The 20,683-nt window shown below is 38.9% G+C and overlaps 1 protein-coding gene across 1 annotated transcript in view; it reads right to left on the reverse strand.

The window, feature by feature from the left end:
• Nucleotides 1-1,373: 1,373 nt before the first annotated feature.
• MS3_00006436 (uncharacterized protein) overlaps nt 1,374-20,683 on the reverse strand; it is a 39,335-nt gene continuing 20,025 nt past the window's right edge. Inside the window, exons 7-13 of the mRNA XM_051214582.1 lie at nt 10,140-10,219; nt 5,906-5,989; nt 5,170-5,253; nt 4,302-4,373; nt 3,800-3,886; nt 2,282-2,365; nt 1,374-2,180 (exon numbers count right to left, since the gene is read on the reverse strand). Of these exons, the coding sequence (XP_051067768.1) occupies nt 2,002-2,180; nt 2,282-2,365; nt 3,800-3,886; nt 4,302-4,373; nt 5,170-5,253; nt 5,906-5,989; nt 10,140-10,219 (670 nt within the window). The 3' untranslated portion in view covers nt 1,374-2,001. The remainder of the gene's footprint in view (nt 2,181-2,281; nt 2,366-3,799; nt 3,887-4,301; nt 4,374-5,169; nt 5,254-5,905; nt 5,990-10,139; nt 10,220-20,683) is intronic.

Genomic DNA, 20,683 nt, shown 5'->3' on the forward strand with positions numbered 1-20,683 from the left:
CGTCTTCACCGGTCGATCGACTTCAGTAGACTCAGAAAAGAGAACTGTTGTGGCAGGATGACTATAGTGAGTTGATCTCGGTTACACACATGTGTGAATATTTAGCAGATTGACTGTGAGAAGTTCACCTCCAGGATGACAGTGGAAACAATGATGTCATGAGCCTGACACAGACAATTTGTCGAGTTCGCTTGTTAGCGTGTATATTAGTCGTGACAATGACACTGTCATCATTGATAGTTGTGATGTTGTTTGGTGATGAATGAAAGTAGCTGTGCAAATAGGTAGTAAACATTTTAGTAGTAGTGTATATGTGATTGTGAGAAATGTGGTTAAGCATGTTGTTAGTTGTGTGGGTTGTTGGATGAATGATTCTAGTAGTAATGTATATAGAAGTTGGACGGTTGAGAATGAGACAGATGAGGATGGTGCATTGTATGAAGGTGAAATATAATAAGGTGAGTAGTATGGTGTTGTTGTGTGTGTGAGATGGTGAAAAGGAGGCGGTCTTCACGCGCCAACTGGGCTGTCAGATGGACACCATTCACAGGCGCTATCCCGCTACCGCACCACGCGGGGACTTTTGCCTGCTGGGTTTCCCCCCTGGGCCGGTCCGCCCCTCCTTAGACGACCTGGACAACCCATCCTCCGACAGGTCATCCATACCGGCGCCGTGCTTAGCGTGGACGCCCGATCAACATGAGCACCCATATGCCAGAACTCCCGGTCCCACGAAATCCCGCACCCTGGCCTCCAAGTAGCTAGATTACAGGCGCACGCCACCACGCCCAGCCGTACACATTCATTTAACACAATCATTTCATGCTCATTGGACACCATACAGACAACATCATTTACAATTATCACACAACTTCAATCAACAATGTCCAACACAATCAATACAACACACTTCGAGATCGACTCACTACAAGTGCATACGAGATTCAATTCACAATCCATTCAATCCTATCTCACATATGAATGGCAAATGATCACACAAACACACACTTTAACAAGTATTATACTAAGACATGCACACAACACCACTCAGACAACAAATTAACTGTACGATGACTAGTCCATATGATGACATGACTAGTTGAAGAGGACACAGAACTGACACCACATTCATTGTTCCTCAATATCTGTCATTTATCAGTTGTTCGAATTGAAGGAATTTCCACGAGGAGTGATCGATTGTGAACAGATGCTAAACACTCATGAATATCATCTCGTTCTATTCTTTCTATCTCACCTACAACAGACAATCAATCGGCAACAAAATAGCTCATTCACTGAATCATCACGTCAGTAAACTGTCTGTGTATATATTACGTGTAATCGAGTGAACGGTTGGTGACGTGAATCAGTGTCTGGCACATTCGCTACTCGGTCGTCTTCACCGGTCGATCGACTTCAGTAGACTCAGAAAAGAGAACTGTTGTGGCAGGATGACTATAGTGAGTTGATCTCGATTACATATGTTTTTGCATATTTAGCAGTCTTTTGATAGTTGGTTCCCCGCCTGCGCCTGTGTGCACCTCGTTATATAACCTGGAAAATCTGCTTGCGTTTATGTCATCCATATACTTTCCGTGTTTCCCTGGTCACGCGATCAACATTAACAGGGATATGGCACATACTGTTTAGAATGGTTAAGATGGCTCTAAATAATTTTTTCAATGTATACGTGAAAATTAGGTACTTTGAATATTTTTTTCGATCACTCGTTTTGTTATGTGATTGTAACATGTAAATTATGCGTACATATGTTGTAATGATTGAGATTTTTCACAGGTCATACAGAAAACGTACACACTGTATGTACAATAATGATTTATTGAATAATAATGATAATAATATGAAGTGAAACGGTAATAACGAAGGTACACACTTATGAAAATAATAATCATATAAATAAAAGTGATAAAATCTGACACCCGGTAATCTACAGTAGAGTAAAAATTTGTTAGTGTTAGGGGATAGTTTACAAAACTGCACTTATGAAATAGTTGGGTTTTGAATACGAAGCTTTTTGTTTGTACGGAAAAGGAGAATGTTGACAGTTTTGATGGGAGGTTTTGTAGGAGATAGTGGGATTTCAATTTTATCCTCTTCGTCATTTTCTTCCTCGTCTTCTTCATCAACTTCCTCCGCGATCTCTTCTTCCTCATCATCATCTATTTTTGATACAGACAGACGCATATACGAAAGATTTAGTACAAATAACCAACATATATTAACAATTAATATGATCATCTTGAATTAAACCAGAGCTTACCAGGATGGGCGACGCGTACGTGACTTTGCAAAGTCAATTTCGACGTAAACGTTCTATCACACTCAGCGCACTTAATTAATTTAGCTAAAAATAAGATGATACATAGTAAAAAGATGTGAATAATACTTTACTTGGTGCGTGAAATATATAATACAAACTAAAAGTCATAAACTTTTCAACTTAGTGCTTTGTGGTTTGCATCGACGTCAGTTTCTCTATGTAATCTGTTTGTGAATCACGCCAAATGATTTTTGAGTATCTAACATTAATCCATAAGGCCGATAATATGAGAATGAACTAACTGAATTTCAATAGTGGAGACAGTTTATCCACTGATCAGGTAATAAAATGATTACAAGGCTTAAAGGTTTTATGAGAGATTTCGTCAAACGTCAAGCGGAAAACCAGAGTGAAATAACTTTCTAATACTGACTCGATCTCTAATAATCATTAAAAGTAATATCGTGATAAAAACTTAGATTACAAAATCTTAAAAAATCTAGTGACTCTATAAATAAAGCAAACAATACGTTCAAAGTTGGGTGCTGGTCCTTCAAAACGTAATACGATAACAGGATTGGAGTCAATTATCGCTTTTTTTGTGAAGGATAGATACAAATTCCCCAACGTTGTGCATAAAAAAAGCGCAATCGTGAATATTGTGTTTATCGGCCAAGATATAATTATTTAACTATACAATTCAAAATGAAGAGTTTGCGAGGTATAAAAGACATGAATTTAATTAATAGAGATTTTCTATTAAATACTGAAGTAATTAATGAAAAGAGAACTACAGTCAATGAATTGAGTCATTGTTAGGTTTGAAGCTTCACGAGTTCACTTAATCTGCAAACGAGAACAAGACTCAGTGACCAAAGACCAGAATTCTAGCTATTGATGCGTTCCAGCCCCGCTACCTAGAAGGAGAAGTCCAAGCTTGGTATGGAAAATATATTCTGCAAACAGCCAGAAAACGAGCGAGCCCACAAGCACAATTTAAAACGCATATATACAAATATATATAATCGATATTGTCATAGGAGATTTTAAGCATTAATCAATGAGTTCATCAATTGACTGCTATTTAATCATTTAATCGATAAGTCAATCGATATGATAAAATTACAAATATGAGTTTTTGGGATATATCGTCCCCAACAGTCATTGATTTGCCAGTCTTGGAAATGAAAAACCCCAGTCTTATAGTTACACTGAATAAGGAAGTAAAAATCTTTGGTGTTCTGTTACTAAGGATTTTTGTGAAAGATAGTATTGATTTATTAACTCTTCGGAATATAGAATAAAGAAACCAGCACATTAAGAAGATAGATTTATCTCGGTATATGACGAAATATATAGTCCAATAATTAAATCACAAACGGTATCCGTTGGATGTTAAGAAAACATGCATTTACTTCTAACCTTCTGATATTCAATTAATAAAAATGAATAATGTACCTATAGAAGTGATGAATTATAACTCAACTGTATGTGGATGGATATTCGCAGTGTACTTACCAGCGTGTACATGTTTGTAATGTATCGCTACATCAGATCTAGAAGCAAAAGATTTGTTACAGCTAGCACATTTGAATATCAGCCGACCTGAAAATGAATAATTCATAATAAAAAGTAAGTTTAAAAACAGGGTCAGTCGAAATCCATGACAATACACTTTGATAACCTCTAAGCCAATTATTGACTAATAGCAAATTCTGGAGATTAGCTAAAGAAAAATTCGCCATGATGAAAAACTAAATAGAAAGAAATTTCTTCGCTCAATTCGTTCCTTCTTTATTTACCAAAATTCGCCTAATTAGGGACGTAGATTAATTTGATTTTCATCGACTATTGTAATCAGTAATAGGTTTATGAAAGGACGTAAAGTGCATCCTATCATTACAGTATAGTCAGAAAATGCAGCAAAAACTCAGACACACATAATTGTCTTTTTTAAGTGAGATTATTTAACCTTAAATACATACACGACAAAAAGATCCAAATTAATAATTAGGCTTACCTAAAGGAGGTCTCAATTTATTCGTTTTTCGTGGAACCGGGGAATCATACTGTTGTGGTGAGATTTTCATACCTGGACAAAAACACAGTGAATAAGATCTACATAAGATTAAAATGAAATAAAACCCTAAAAAGTCCAGATCTGTAAACTCTGAAATATATCACATGAAATCAAATGCCGTTATGTTCACTGGTCGACAAAACATAAATAAGCTAAATGGGATGTGGAACATTGACAAGTGTTATTCCACTATCTTATAAAGTCCCAGAGAAAACACTTAGACGAACGGTAATTATGCAGCAAACTGATACAGTAGTTAATAGGAACATACATTAGAACTATTTACAAACGTTCTAGTTAAAAATAACGTGTCTTATAAAATTAATGAGATCGAATTGAAACACGCTTTGATGATGCGAGTTTGTGATTTTTAACTACATACTGACGGCTTTATACGGACTAAATTCAGTTACTGGGAATGCTAATACATGATCACTGAGCCGTTATTAATGAAATAAACTTCGATTCGTAGCGAGCAACAGTACGATAAGTGAACAAATAGGTAAAACGATCTAGGCTAACAAAAGGCCATCCTGGTGAGCTGCTTATAATATCCTACAAACATTTGCATATTATTTCATTGGAATGTAGACGGACATAAAAAAGATGAATCTCTTACAAAAATTTGTTCACTAAATGTGAATTGTCACCGAGTAAAACGTCCCTGAATTTACTGCATCTGAAGTTTCCAGTCAACGAGTTGGTATTATTCGATATGTGAATTAAAAAATGTAAGAGCCAACAATTTCCAAAGTGTGTATGTGTTGACATACATCTGCCGTTTATACTAAAGATTTCGAAAACTAACCTTTGTGTCGAGTTTCTTGATGTCTTCTGAAAATGCTTCCAGACAAGAAGAAATCGCCACATTGTTCGCATTTGACCATTCTCTCTAAAATAGAAAGCCGGATGAACAAACGAAAACTACACTCGAAGATTGGGCTAATTCATGAAAAATGGTAACTCATAATGACAGACTTGATTTACGGAAATTGAAATACACAAATACTTCAAATGATGTTGCTTAGGTAATAGGAAATGAGGTCTGTGCACAACGCATTAAGTATAGACAATCTGTCTTTAAACAGATGAAAATTTTTGACACGGGGATTGAAGTTGATAGCTTATGGTAAAGACGACTGGGAGTATTAGAGTACCGAAAATAGAAACGTTAAAGCATTCGTTTAGTTTGCATGTATATTATTATGGGTACAAGTGAACCAGATTTACCTTTGTATATATGTAAAGCAGCAGTAAAGAGGAAAGAATTAAATGTGTTAAAGCGCTCCTTCACAGAAAATTTTAACTGTAGGTGGTAAGATTAAGTTAAGAATCCCAGAATTTAACAAATCAAGCAAGCATACATGGCGGGTCTCATAAACAGCTGACACATATTATAAAACCAATCAAATTTAACAACTGACAGAAAGAAAAAAATTAATATAGCAATCTGTAGTCGGAAAAGCTATTGATAAAAGTACGATCAACGGAACAGATATCTGAAAATATTAAAACAAAAATATAATGTTAAAATAATAACTTACTCCCATGAACCTGTTGTACATGAGCGTGAAGATAAACTCGCAATGCAAATGTCCTGGAGCATACATCGCACTGAAATGACTGAACTGTAAAATAAAACAGGAAATGATTTTAATTGGCATCTCATTACAAATAAAGTTATGATATTCTTCTAAATATCTGATCATATTTAACGAAAAGTAGGAATACATACAACAAATATTTAAAAAAAATTAAACTACACATGACTACAAGCTACAGACTTCAGTACTAACACCTGAGGAAGCTCAATGATCAAAGAATGTCTACGAAAGTAGTCAACAATAGTAATAATATGGGGATTACAGTCAACCTCAATACTTTAATATTGACGAGGAACAAACAACACTGTAAATGTTTCTAACTATTGAAGTATCATGAATAACAATTTAGTTATTAGCTTCTGTTACTCAAACTATTGGAGGTACTTTCAGAAACACTAATTACTATGAGCAATGAATAGAAACCTGTGTCAACACAAACTAGAAGCCAAAAACGAGTACTGATAGGGAAATGAATTAGGGCTTTTTAAAGTTTCAAGTAGTAGTTATCCGAAATGGTATGATATTGATCACTTATGTTATTAAGTCTGAATTCTATTTTCAACCCCCCATGTTTATTTATTTAGTGTTCAAATTTATACTGCTTATTAATAAGAAGTAGTCTGGTTCGTAACCAAGCATTCCTAAGGTCACCTAGACGACATTAATTTTATAATACAGGGTTATTTGTTTTATCTGTTTGTACGCTCAATTCAGTGGGTCAACTTTATTTTCTACTTGTCATAAATCACTTACTCAGCCCTGTATTCCTATTCACTATATACGTTACTCTTAAAAACTATTTATTTTGAACTAATTGCTATAAAATAACCATACTTTTAAGAAAACCTGAGTATGGATTTCATAACACATAACATTGTCAAACTCATTAAAACATGCCTTATTTTTGGCCTTTGTAAAATATTATAATTATGGACTTATAACTGTAGAGCCTGATGACGAAGTTATTGAAAACAATTGTTCGCTCAAATATTCTTCGTTTTTGAATATTCTATGGGGATTTTTAAACTGCTGAAATCTAGTGAGCACCCAGTTGCACTGAAGGTACTCAATGAGTTCCTGAAGTATAGTGCGAAACCCACGGAAGCGAAAACTAATTTGGATTTTATCCGTAATTGCACTGTTACACACCGATATCCGAAAGACTATTGCAAATCCTTACGTCGATGTAAAATTAAACCTAACATTAAGTCGCTCAAGAGATATGCACTTAGCCAAATCGAATCTCTTCAAACGTATATAGTTGAATTAGAAAGGAATATTACACAGAGATTATATTCTGTTGAAGACCTTCCCCTAAACTTAAAGTATTCGTTTATGACTTATGTCCTTGAAGTGCAAAGAACGAGGGAGAACAAAAAAAGAATCGACCTAATCAAAGGACTAGACAAACAGATCTTTAAACCGGATTTTCCAGACGACTGTAAGCGGTATGTTTTCAACTTTTCCTCTGTTAATCTTGATAGGACTCAACTAGAAGTGTTATCACTAGGTCCTAAGTTTTGTGATAGTCGTAGACATGTGGATCATTTGAAGACGGATGTTCAGTTCGAGAATCTATTTACCCAGACACAAGACTTAAAACCCACGACAAAGGTCGAACATGAACGATTCAAAACCACGCTGGTTGATTGCTGTAACCAATTTAAAAGCAATAAGCACTACACAAATAGTATATTGACAGATAAACACCGTGAGGCCATCCGGAAACTCAAGTTGAATGAACACATTCTTATCACTAAACCTGATAAAGGATCAGGCACGGTAATTCTAAACAGGACAGACTACATAGATAAGATGAATTCACTAGTGAGTGATCAAACTAAACTCCAAAAGCTTGGGTAATGTAAAGACCTCAATGAAAAGACCGAACGTCAACTAATTGCAGCATTAAAATTTCTAAAACAACACCAACACATCTCTGAGCATACCTATAATATGCTTAAGCCTTCTGGAACACATACCCCTCGACTATATGGTCTACCTAAGATCCATAAACCTGATATTCCTCTACGCCCGATACTGGATATAGCAAATTCACCATACCATTCAACATCAAAATGGTTAGTTAAGTTATTAGAACCATTGCGCCAAGAACTTGCTAAGCATAATGTTAAAGACGTCTTTGAATTTGTTGGTACAATTAAAAATATGAATATAAAGGGAAAAACCATGCTATCACTGGACATAACATCTTTGTTCACTAACATCCCTCTGACTGAAACTATAGATTACATATGTGAACAACTGATAGAAAAGAAAATAGAGATTCCTATCCCAATAAATAAAATGAAAGAACTTCTCTTGAAATGCACTATGAATATCTACTTTAAGTTTAACAATGAATTTTTCCGACAAGAAGATGGGGTAGCAATGGGATCACCTCTAGGCCCGATCCTTGCTAATATTTTTCTGACCAAACTAGAAAATGGAACGCTTAAAGACATCCTAAATAAGCTTGATTATTACTATCGATACATAGATGACACATTAATCATATGTGACGAAAATATCGACAAACAGGAGATGTTAGACGCTTTCAATAATGTCCACCCAGCCATTAAATTCACCAGCGAGGAGGAGAAGGACAATAGCATAGCTTTTCTAGATGTCCGACTCTCTAGAAGGATAGATGGTTCCATAAAGCGAAATATGTTTAGAAAGTGTACATGGACGGGTCAGTATACCTATTTCTAAAGCTTCACACCTCTGCAATATAAAATAAATTTGGTTAAGTGTCTCAACCACAGAATCAAGTTATTATGTTCTGAAGACAGTGTGGAGGAAGAAATAGTTATACTAAAGAACACATTACGTAATAATGGCTATCCTGATAATTTCGTCAAAAAATACCTCGTACAAAGTATTAAAAAGAGAAGACATTGCGACACGGTCAGTAAAAAGACCTTATATCTGAAACTTGACTTTAAAGGCGACATAGCGGGTGATATTCTAACACGTCGACTCAAAAGATCTGTCGAGAGGATGTTTCATGCCGCCAAGTTACACATAACTTTCTCGACTAAACCAGTACTCACACAACTAATCAAGGATAAGTTACCGAAGATGGGCTCCTCCATGTGTGTATACCAATTCAACTGCTCCTGTGGAGCTAGTTACATAGGCCGTACTCAGAGGGCTTTATCCTTGCGTGTTCGTGAACATGTACCAGCATGGTTGGGAAAAGGAGTCACCAAATCGATTAACAGCACCATTCTTTCTCACTTGGTAGATAGTGAACATCATATCAAAATAGAGGAAGCTTTCTCTGTTTTATATCAAGTTCCAAAATATCTACCTCAAGGAGCTAGATTACGACTGCTTTACACAGCCGAAGCCATCTGGATCAACTCCAGAAGACCTAATTTATGCATCCAGAAAAAATATATCCAGCCTCTATGTTTACCCTGGCCTACGACTTAGTCACCTAATACCTAGACTGAATATTATAAACCTCTTACCCCTTCCTTTATTTTATTTATTTTCCTTATTATCATTATTTGTCATTATCTATATGTTAATCTTCATATCCATCATTCCCAATTTGTTGATCGTAATTACCTTGATAACACCCCCCCCCCTTATTACATATTATATTCACACAACAATATTATTATTATCTCAGTTGACAAAATTATTTTCAATTTTGCAATAGTACTATTATCCTATTGTGACTGAACAATTTACTGACCTTTATTGAATGACCTTTCTAATTTGCAAATATTACAATTTTTTCTTTTTGAAGTATATATATATATCGTAACAGATGCAAACGTTCACCATTTTTAACACATAACATTGTCAAACTCATTAAAACATGCCTTATTTTTGGCCTTTGTAAAATATTATAATTATGGACTTATAACTGTAGAGCCTGATGATGAAGTTATTGAAAACAATTGTTCGCTCAAATATTCTTCGTTTTTGATTTCATATCTGTTAGGAAGGTTTAACAAAAAGGTTTGTATGTGCTTAATATCAATGAACCCGTTACTACATATTATTGACTTTTTTGCTGTTTGAAAGCCTAACTGTTGTTTTTGGAATTATTTGGGTTATCTGTTATGGACAAAAACAATTTTAAGCGGGCAATAAGGAATTGAGGGTATAAAGTACAGTTACCACATTGACACCAAATATATGAAACTATACTCACCATCATGGACAAGATGAATATGATACCACAAACCGGATCTTGAGGTGAAGGAACGATCACAAGAAGGACAGTCGAATAATCTTCCTATATAACAAAAAATAACAGAAAAATAAAAAACAAATAATAACAATTATCACTGAGTATAAGACTATTGGAGTTTGTTTATTGAATTCTGATCCTGATAGCTAACTAGTGAAGTACAACATTTAAGATCAGATTTACGAAAAGCTCTCGATCGCGCTAAAAAACATTTACGGATAAGGTTACGATTACTAAGTGAATTGAAGGATCAAGTAGGGAGATAGACATATGCAAGAGGGCGAATTGAGAATATCTTCGATATTCCGCTAAGGTGATCGTCATAAGTGTTAGTTATGTTCACAATTAACCAATCAAATCAACACTTAAACGCCCACCAAGCCACTCTGGTCTGATGTGTCTATAGACTATCCCTGTTGCATGTGACCTGCCAATTGAAGGGCGTTATTATCCTATTATATTAGAGTGACTCATAATTTTTATTCACTTCGATAAGACACGCAATACTGGTCAAAACAGATCAAGTTGTCCTTGTTCTGACTATAGCTTCCACACACGCTGGGTCGTCAGTATCATGTTTACAGTTCCGGTAGAATATCTGTAGGAGAAATTAAATCCTATAGTAAGAGATCAGTCAGCCTCTTAAACTCCACCTGTGGCTCATGTAGGGTTGGCGTTGATCAAAAGACCAGGCAAAGGAGGGTTGGATATGAAGTCAGTAATCCCATCCCCCAAAAAGCAACCTTGCTAAAAAAAAACACTAACCAGAATAAACAAATTAAACCATCTAAACCATGCCCTCCGAGGGGACGGAATTTTATTACAAAAGAACAATGACACATGGTGAAAGCCGAGATTCTTCGAAGTCACTAGGCCGATGCTCCTTCAAACAACCACAGCAACAACTAATATACGTACACGGAATTTCCAGGCAATACAGGCGATCAGGAGGACCAGACAAATAGCGGCGGAAGCGAAGAGATATAATTCACAGGTTTGTCGAATAAGTGAAACACATTGGACCCAAGCTAGATAGAAAACGATATATTTAGGAGAGATCCGGAATATATGTGAAAAAAACCATGGCTGGAAGTCACATCACCTAAAAAGTGTAGTTGGTACACGATAGCCAAACTTGCTAAACGATTGTTTTCGCATATTAAACAAATAGAGAATTGAAGACAGAATTTCTCCACTACTGTTGCACGAGGATGCGGATATACTGGTTTATTCATATTTGGTAAAAGCTGGGACTTTGTCGAACTACTTCAGCAACGTCACCTCTGGGGGTGCTATAACAACATTTCCCATAACCACACTACTGAGATATCAGCTATAGGACCAGTAGGCGTGACTAAAGGAGCTGTTACTCACCTACTCACTAACCTCAGACCTAGTAAGACACCTGGTCCTGATAAGTACACCCATGAATCCAGTCGTACCTCGCGAACATTACTTCAGAAGAGCTCACGATGATTTAACATGTACCTTCACCAGACTCGTCTTCCTTCGGATGGGAAGAGTGCTATAGTTTGCCTTGTATTTAAGTGTGTAAGGAGACAGATCCTGTCTCATTACCGACCTATCAGTCTAGCTAGAGTAGTAGTCAAGTTATTTAAAGAAGTAGTTTCACCCCAATTTTAAGACATGTAGATCCACGTAACCGGTCAACTATTGAGCTACACTAGTTTCGGAATGAATGTTCACACTTAATTAACTTATTAACTAAGGGGGAGGATTAAAAAGTAGCGCCGAATAATGGTCTGTCTGCTGATGTGATATTCACAACTTATTTGCACAAGGGTCTAATTGGTCGTCCGCGAAATGTATCTGTCGACTCATTTAAACAAATTCCGATACACGTTATCCTGACGGGCTTTTGTCCTACAATTTCAAACTATAATTAAGTTTGACAGTTTCCTTTAAAAATGAATACCAGAGTCACGATATAGTGAACGCAAAGAACAAGATTGAATAAAAACAGCATTCGAAAGGAAATTTTTCTCACATATCATTATTACTAGCATTAATTCTACAATATGCTGTACTGCACATAATTTCTATGCTCTGCACTATGTTCCGCCACAAACGCATTCACAAACCTACATGGATCCCACCGCAAAACAATACAGAGAGTTAGATCAATCGCATGTGCATCACTAAAAAATTCTGAAGGTCAATGGAAGGCGTGAGAACCAGGAGAGGAGATAATATAAAAACAGACCATCACCTGTCTGTGATCAAGATGAAACTGAAGCTAAAGGAGCATTGGATAACTGGACAAGAAGCATTACAAAGGTTCAATATAGCCTTCCATCGACATACTGACAAACTCAAATAATTCAAGATAGCTATCAACAACAGGTTCCAAGCACTTTAAGATTTACTCAAAGAATAGAAAAGCATTATGGAAAACAACTGTAAAGGGATCAAAGAAGCTCTAACTTCAACGTGTCTGGAGGTGCTGAACAGCAAGAAAGAAAGAACAAGTGCTACCGACAGACTGAAAAGAAGGACAAGGAAAAGAGATCTCGACAAGTGTGACAAATACAATAGTATCATACTACTATCAGTAACAGAAGTTCTCAATAGATTGTTGTTGAACCGGATGGAAGAATCAGTAGATACCCAACTTCGAAATCAACAGACCCGATTTCGTAAGGATTGGTTGTGCATAGACCAAATCACGACACTACATATCATTGTTGAGCAATCACTTCAATTGAATTCGTCACCACACATCAACTTCCTTGACTATAAGTGTTAAACAATGTGGATAAGAGAACCTTGTGGAATCGTCTTCAACACTATGCTTTAACTGGGAAAATCGTCGACATTATACAAGATTTATACAACGGACTACACTGCAAAGTGGTGTATGGGGAACCGATGACAGATGCATTCCAAGTGAGGACCGGAGTCGGACAAGATTTCTTGCTCCCACCCTTTCTCTCTTTCTTCTGATGGTTGACTGGATTATGAAGGCCTTCACATCTCAGAGGAAGCACGAAATATAATGGATAGCTTGGATGCAGATGGACGACCCAGACATCGCAGATGACCTGACCCTTCTATCTCATACACATTGACAAATGAAGGTACAAACAACTAGTGGAGCAGCAGCCTCTGCATCAATAGGCCTCAACATATACAGGGGAAAAAGCAAGATCCTTAAATACAACACAGAGAACACCAACCCAGTCGCATTTGATGGAGAAGCTCTGGAAGAGGTGGAAACTTCTACGTACCTGAGCAGCATCATCGACGAAGAGGGATGATCTGATGCAGATATAAAGGCAATAATTGGCAAGGAAGTGCAGAAGTCCTACAGTTGTATTTGTCAAAGGTGGCGTTTAAGTTTAATCTTTTGTAGAAAGTTTTGTTTTATGCACAATAGCCTGCTAGATCAAGGTAAATAGCATGTTTGCTAAGACGTTTATTAACATGATATTCGATTACACAATTTTCTGGTTGCAGTCCGATGAGTGTTATCCATGATAAGTGGACATAGTCTACAAATTGAAACCCAGCACTCGGCTTATAAGTCCTTAACATGCGAGGTATAATGTACATGATTATATTTCATTCTTGTGAGGAATAACACTTCTAGCATTCATGACAGCTAGTTCTCAGTTAAACAGTACACTTGTGAAAAAATTCAGTGACTAACATATTTGGTACGAATTTTTACAAACTGATTGCTGTATTTTAGCCTGATTCTATGTTTTACAGTTTGGCGCAGCTTCTTTGGTTTCATCCAATGTAGTCAGTCTGATCACTCAAACAAAATAACCTTAGTAAAACAGATCGTTATTTAGGGGTTAGTGTTAGATATAAGTGAACTTATTTATTCTACAGCAGTGAGGCTGACCTGACCAGAAGACATCACACTACCAGGCAAATTGTTTCTTGCCATATTAACGTTTTTTTAATACCATCCCCGACCGTTGTTGCTACCTTGACGTGGTGGTCGGGCTTGCCTATCGTGATGAAGCAACTGAGCTATACTGACTGGAACAACTGTTCCTCAAGGTCCTACCAAGTCAGAAAGGTCGGTTGAAGAGCGGTAAGACTAAAAGCAACAAACCCAAGGTCCGAAGGCGAAGTCGTACTGCTGACTGTACAGAGGTGTGACAGCAGTAAGGTGTTTCCTTCAGACAACCAGCATGACAGCGATACTGCCTTCCCACAAGGAGGGGTGGGGTTAGAAAAGGTCGACCCTAAAAATGCATACCTCGCCTTATCCCACGGATATCCGTCTCCGGCGGTAAGGCCTCAACAAGTACGGAGCTAACACAAAAATTGCCCATAAAAGGGTCGTGTGTGACCGACCTCAAGCAGTTGTCCCTTGGGCACTGCGGTCACGCTCCCAGGTCACTAAGACCACTTCTAATCCGATTTCCTTTTCAGGTACCTCCAGAAGAACCCATCCACGGTGTGGGCAACCGGGAAGTGATAACCGCCCTTATAACTCTAACAGCACTCAAAACCACTGTATTCATGATCAAAGTCCCTCTTCAATTCCTATTATTCCTCCTACATCAACTTCAAACTCTAAACTTCTTTTTTCGGCTTCCCCCTCAAGTGTCACCATAGCCAACGATTCTAGTGCTCAAAACACTGTCCGTGGTCTACTGAAACCTCGCTCCACACTACACATTAAAGTCTTCAATGTACGCACCCTATGTCAAATCGGTCAGCAGGCTTCCTTGGCTAAAACCCTAGAACCTCGTACCATTGATGTATGCTGTTTCTCGGAAACACGCATACAGGATCCCAATGTGGTCATTCACTTGACCTCATCTCGGCAAAAAGGAGAGCCAACGAGATACACCCTCTGTGTATCTGGTGACTCGATGGCCAGCCCTCGTGGACTGGCAGGAGTAGGGATAGCACTAAGCATGAAGGCGGAGCAAGTACTGTTAGAGTGGATCCCTGTCAACAGTCGTCTATGTGCTTTTCGGCTAAACGGCTCCGTAAAAACTCGGAAGGATAGAGACACACGTCGTTGCCTTTTTGTCGTTTATGCCCAAGCTCCCACCGATTGCAGCTCAGATGAAGTAAAAGATGACTTTTACAGAAAGCTAAACGTTCAGACATAGTACTTGTAGCAGGTGACTTTAATGCCCAGTTAGGTAGCTTAAACCAAGCAGAAAGACATTTAGGTGGGTATTTTAGTATTCCGGCTCAGCGAACAGATAATGGTGATCGGATGCTGTAACTCTGCTCAGACGATACTTTACTTTTAGCAAACACAAATTTTAAGCACAAGGAAAGACATCGTCTAACATGGCCACCCGCTGCACCAAACCAACGATAGACTCAAATAGACCATCCTGCCATCAGTCATCGTTGGAGAGGGTCGATAGAAGATTGTCGCTCATTCTGGAGTACCTGCTTGGACTCCGACCATGCCCTAATACGGGCACGCATCTGCTTGCGCCTCACTGGACGCAAAAAAGCCACAGTAAAAAGACCCATTCGAACCGAACTGAGTAGCGAAGAAACCAAAAGTAGGTTCCAGGAACAACTGAGGTCATACTTAGGTAGTTCTGAAAACGAGGTTGACCCAGTTGTTGCTTGGAAAGCCATACAAACAGTTGTGGAAACAGCAGTGACATCTATCAGTGATTTAAACCACAGGGTTACAAAGAACCAGTGGATTTCTTCAAAGTCTATCACACTGATGGATTCTCGTAAACTCGTCTCATCAGGTTCCGAACATGATGAAGAGCGACAACAAATCAGATCTAGGTTAAGAAAAAGTCTAAGGAACGACCGTGAGCAGTGGTGGGCAATAGTTAATCTGAAACGAGGAGGAGAAACTGGTCCAGATGGATTGGCTCCAGGGGTCTTTAAGGATAGTGGTCCAGTTTCAACAATTAGGTTGGTTAATGTTTTAGCTAAAATCTGGGAGTTGGATGTAATCCTATCTGATTGGTCACAATTACTTATCGTCCCAATATATAAGAGAGGGTCAATATCATCCTGTGACAACCATAGAGGGATTAGTTTAACCAGTATATCATCTAAAATACTAACCTCAATAATTATCGGACGCCTAACTAAGACTCGTGTACTGCAAACACGGGAAAATCAGGCTGGCTTCAGACCTGGTCGTAGATGCATCGACCACATATTCACCATTCATCAGGTTCTAGAACACAGGCATGCTTATCGGCGTCCGACAATGGTGGTCTTTCTTGACTTTTAAGCAGCATATGACTCTGTAGACTAAGAGGTTCTGTGGCAGTGTCTGTCATTGAAAGGCGTACCACAGAAGTACATAAACCCTGTGAAGGCTGTTTACTCGAACACTACTAGTCGAGTCAGAGCTCATGGCGAACTGTCATCTGATTATGCAACCTCAAATGGTGTCCGTCGAGGCTGTCCACTATCTCTATTTTTGTTTAACTTCATCATAGACCTACTGATGGAAATAACATTCTCGTCGACTGAATTCTCGGGTATTGATCTCCTTCCAGGAGGTCCACTTATCGACTTAGAATACGCAGATGACATAGTCCTGTTTGGTGAAGACACTGACAAAACGCAGAGTCTCCTGGTAGCACTGAGCAACAATGCCCGAATTTTTGGAATGCCCTTCTCTCTCTCTAAATGCAAGTTGTTGCTTCAGGACTGGTCTGCGTCAACACCTGAACTAAGGATAGGGAGTGAAGTGGTTGAACGCGTCGACAATTTCACTTATCTTGGGAGTCTGATCAGCCCTAATGGGCTGGTATCGGACGAAATCTCAGCACGGATTCGAAAAGCTTGTTTGGCTTTTGCCAGCTTACGTCACCTTTGGCGAAGGCGAGATATCCGTCTATCAATTAAAGGACGAGTATACTGCGCGGCAGTCCGTTCTGTTTTAATTTACGGCAGCGAAACATGGCCATTAAGAGTAGAAGACACTCGTAAGCTACTAGTATTTGACCACAGATACCTTAGAAATATTGCTGGCGTCTGCTGGGATCACCGGGTAAGTAATAGTGAGGTTAGACGCAGGGTATTAGGTAATGATGGTAAATCAGTTGATGAGGCTGTTAATCTTCATCGACTGAGATGGTTGGGCCACGTGTTGCGTATGCCTGAACACCGATTACCACGTCGTGCAATGCTAACGGGTGTTAGAGATGGTTGGAAGAGAATTAGGGGCGGCCAAACCAAAACGTGGCATTAGTGCTTGAAGACACTAGCCTCTAGTGTGAGCCATGTTGGTAGATGCAGACTACTTGGTTGGGGTCCGCGTGACTTTCGCCACCGATGGTTGGAGACTCTAGGTGACATGACTCAGAATCGATCACAATGGCGTCGGTGCATACACTCTCTGTCTTCCCTTAAACTAAGAGATTAAAATCACTTCATATATTTCTTTCTACTAGCTAATTCTTGCTTCCTGTACAGTATCCTTACATGCAATCTTTCTCCTATATATTACCAACTTTGACCTAACCACTCCTATGAATCTGGTGTTCATCTTGCTGTGCTAATGAGGTATGGCAACCTGGACCGATGCATATATGTGACTGGTCCTACGTTGTAGCTGATTTTTTTACCATCCAACTGCATCAGCTCGAACGCTACTGCAAATAAGTTTACGTCCTTGACAATCTTAAAGTTGCTTCGCTATTCTGCATATCTAGTAGTAACGTTGATCAGTCCCTCGATGATTGTGGCGATTTTCGATGATGACCGTAATACCATCTAGTGAAAACTGATATGTCATAGAATGTAGATTTAGTGAGTTATGAATCGCCTCTCATGAATACCTACTGTTAAAAAGGCTCGAGTGGATTAACACAATAACTTACATCGAATCAAAAACAATAATGGATCGCGATGACTCTCCCACAATAATGAACCTCAAAGACAACCCTGACATTCCTCTCAGTCTGCAGGAGAAAAATGACAGGATGCTCTGGGGAGAGTTAGACAAGATGCTTGGAATTCCCAGAATGGAGCCTTTGACAGTCACACAGCTCACTTGGGGAAAGGAATCTAAGCATCAAAATCATCCGAGGCTACTTCGTGTAACACACAAGAATGCTACCGACGTAGAGGATATCCTACTAGCAAGTCACTCACTGAAATCTGATGGGAACGTAAGAATACTGCCTGATATACCGTATTCTGAGTGCGATCTCATCAGGAGTATCCCTAAGGAATCTCGCGAGACGTTTTTACGCGGAAGAAATATCATTGTGCAAGGTGTACCGGAAAACACGGACCCTGGTCACACAAACTCTGATATTAGGGAATGGAAATTCATCAAGCAATTCTTGAAGCTCAAACATATACTGACTCAACAAATGACGACACTAGCTAAGAGAGACGGAGATGCTAGACCCCGACTAATTAAGGTATCTTTCCCAGCATTTCGTGCCAACAGACGTCGGTTGCCAACTGGAATCCATATGCACCCGGATAGACCACATAACACCAGGATCAAACACAAAGGCAAGTTGGAGCTGACCATTCCACTTGTGGAATGTCTTGATCATAAAAAAACATGTGAAGGACAGGGACTATCAAGTCGGAAAAGCTGGTGTAAGTAGGTTATCTGTCCATTCACATAAGGCTCATACAGACAAACAGGAAGGAGAAGCTCATGCGTGTCTAGTTGAAAGCATAAACTGCTTCTACACGAACGCCACGAGTCTGCCAAATAAAATGAATGAGCTATGTGAACTTAGCAATGCTAATAAGGCCTATCTGATAGGAATATCTGAAACTTGGATATCTCAGTTTACGGACCAGGAGCTAGCGATACCTGAGATGTCTTTGTTTTGCAATGACAGAAAAACAGGAATTGGGGGTAGAGTAGCCTTATACTTACAATCCTGTCTATAGGTACATCAAGTGCACAACCAAGAGTTGATCAATCTTGACGAATTCGTATGTTGCTCAGTAAGATTGTCTACCACTTCGAGGTGTCTAGCTGGGGTCATTTACAGGAAGAATACTGCTGAAATCGAGTACGACAATCGTATGTTGGAAGGATTTTCCTGCTCTACTCGTTTCCGATTCACTCATATTCTGATTCTAAGGGACTTCAATCTTCTTAAAGTCAATTCCGCGGAACATATGTATAATGGAGGTGAAAACTCAATTGAATATCGGTTCTTCGACCTCATTGAGGATCTGGGATTATTCGAAAGTGTGAAGCCGGGTATGTGAAGGATTCTACATCTTCCAGAGTTTCGCCATCAAGAGTGATTGGATTGCTGTTCTCCGTGTTGAATTTGAGGACCTTGGCTTTCCCCTTGTGTATGCTGAGGCCTACTGATGCAGAGACTGCTGTTACACTGGCTGTCTTTATCTGCATTTGTTCATGTGTATGCAATAGGAGGGCTAGGTCATCTGCGAAGACCAAATCATCTAATCGGTTCTGAGCTGTCCATTGTATTCCGCGTTTTCCCTCAGATGTCGAGGTCTTCATAATCCAGTCGACCACCAGAAGAAAGAGGAAGGGAGAGAGTAGACCGCCTTGTCTGTCTCCGGTCCTTACTTGGAATGCATCTGTCAGCTGTCCTGCATGCACGACCTTGCACTGTAGTCCGTCATATGAGTTCCCGATAATGTTGACAATCTTCTCAGGAACTACATAGTGTCGAAGAAGTTTCCATAGCGTTCTCCTATCTACACTGTCAAACGCCTTTTCATAATCAATGAAGTTGATGTACAGTGACGAGTTCCATTCAACTGATTGTTCGACAATGATTCGCAGTGTCGCAATTCGGTCTGTGAACGACCGATCCTTACGGAATCCAGCCTGTTGCTCTCGATGTTGGGTGTCTACTGCGTCATTCATCCGGTTCAGCAACACTGTTAAAGACTTTTCCTGGTACTGACAGTAGTGTAATGCCTCTGTAGTTTTCACATTTGCTCAGGTCTCCTTTCTTTGGAATCTTGATGAGGTGTCCTTCTTTTCAGTCCATCGGCACTTGTTCCTCCTCCCAAATCTTTTTGAATAGAAGGTGAAGCATGTTTGTATTTACTTCGATGTCTGACTTCAGTGCTTCAGCTGGTATATTGTCGGGTCCTGCTGCTTTCCCGCTCTTGATTTGTCTGATGGTCATTCTGATTTCTTCCGTCGTTGGTGGATTGACATCTATAGGAAGGTGTGTGTGCTCTGCTTCGATGTCCGGTGGATTCATTGGAACCGGACTATTCAGGAGTTCCTCGAAGTATTCTACCCATCTGTTCCACTGTTCTTGAATTTCAGTGATTGGTCTGCCATCTTTATCCTTGACCGGTCTCTCTGGTTTACTGTATTTCCCTGCTAGTTTCTTCGTTGTATCGTAAAGCTGTTTCATATTTCCTTCTCTTGCAACTTTTTCCGCCGTCGTTGCTAGTTCTTCCACGTATTTATTCTTGTCGGCTCTAATGCTTTTCTTCACTTGCTTGTTTACTTCTATGTATTCAGCTTGTGCTTGAATTTTCTCTGCTCGTGTTCGACTGTTGTTAATAGCTGTCTTCTTGTTCTTCGTTTCTTTGATCTT

This window comes from Schistosoma haematobium, chromosome 2, assembly GCF_000699445.3.
Source record: "Schistosoma haematobium chromosome 2, whole genome shotgun sequence".
Taxonomy (NCBI): Eukaryota; Metazoa; Platyhelminthes; class Trematoda; order Strigeidida; family Schistosomatidae; genus Schistosoma; species Schistosoma haematobium.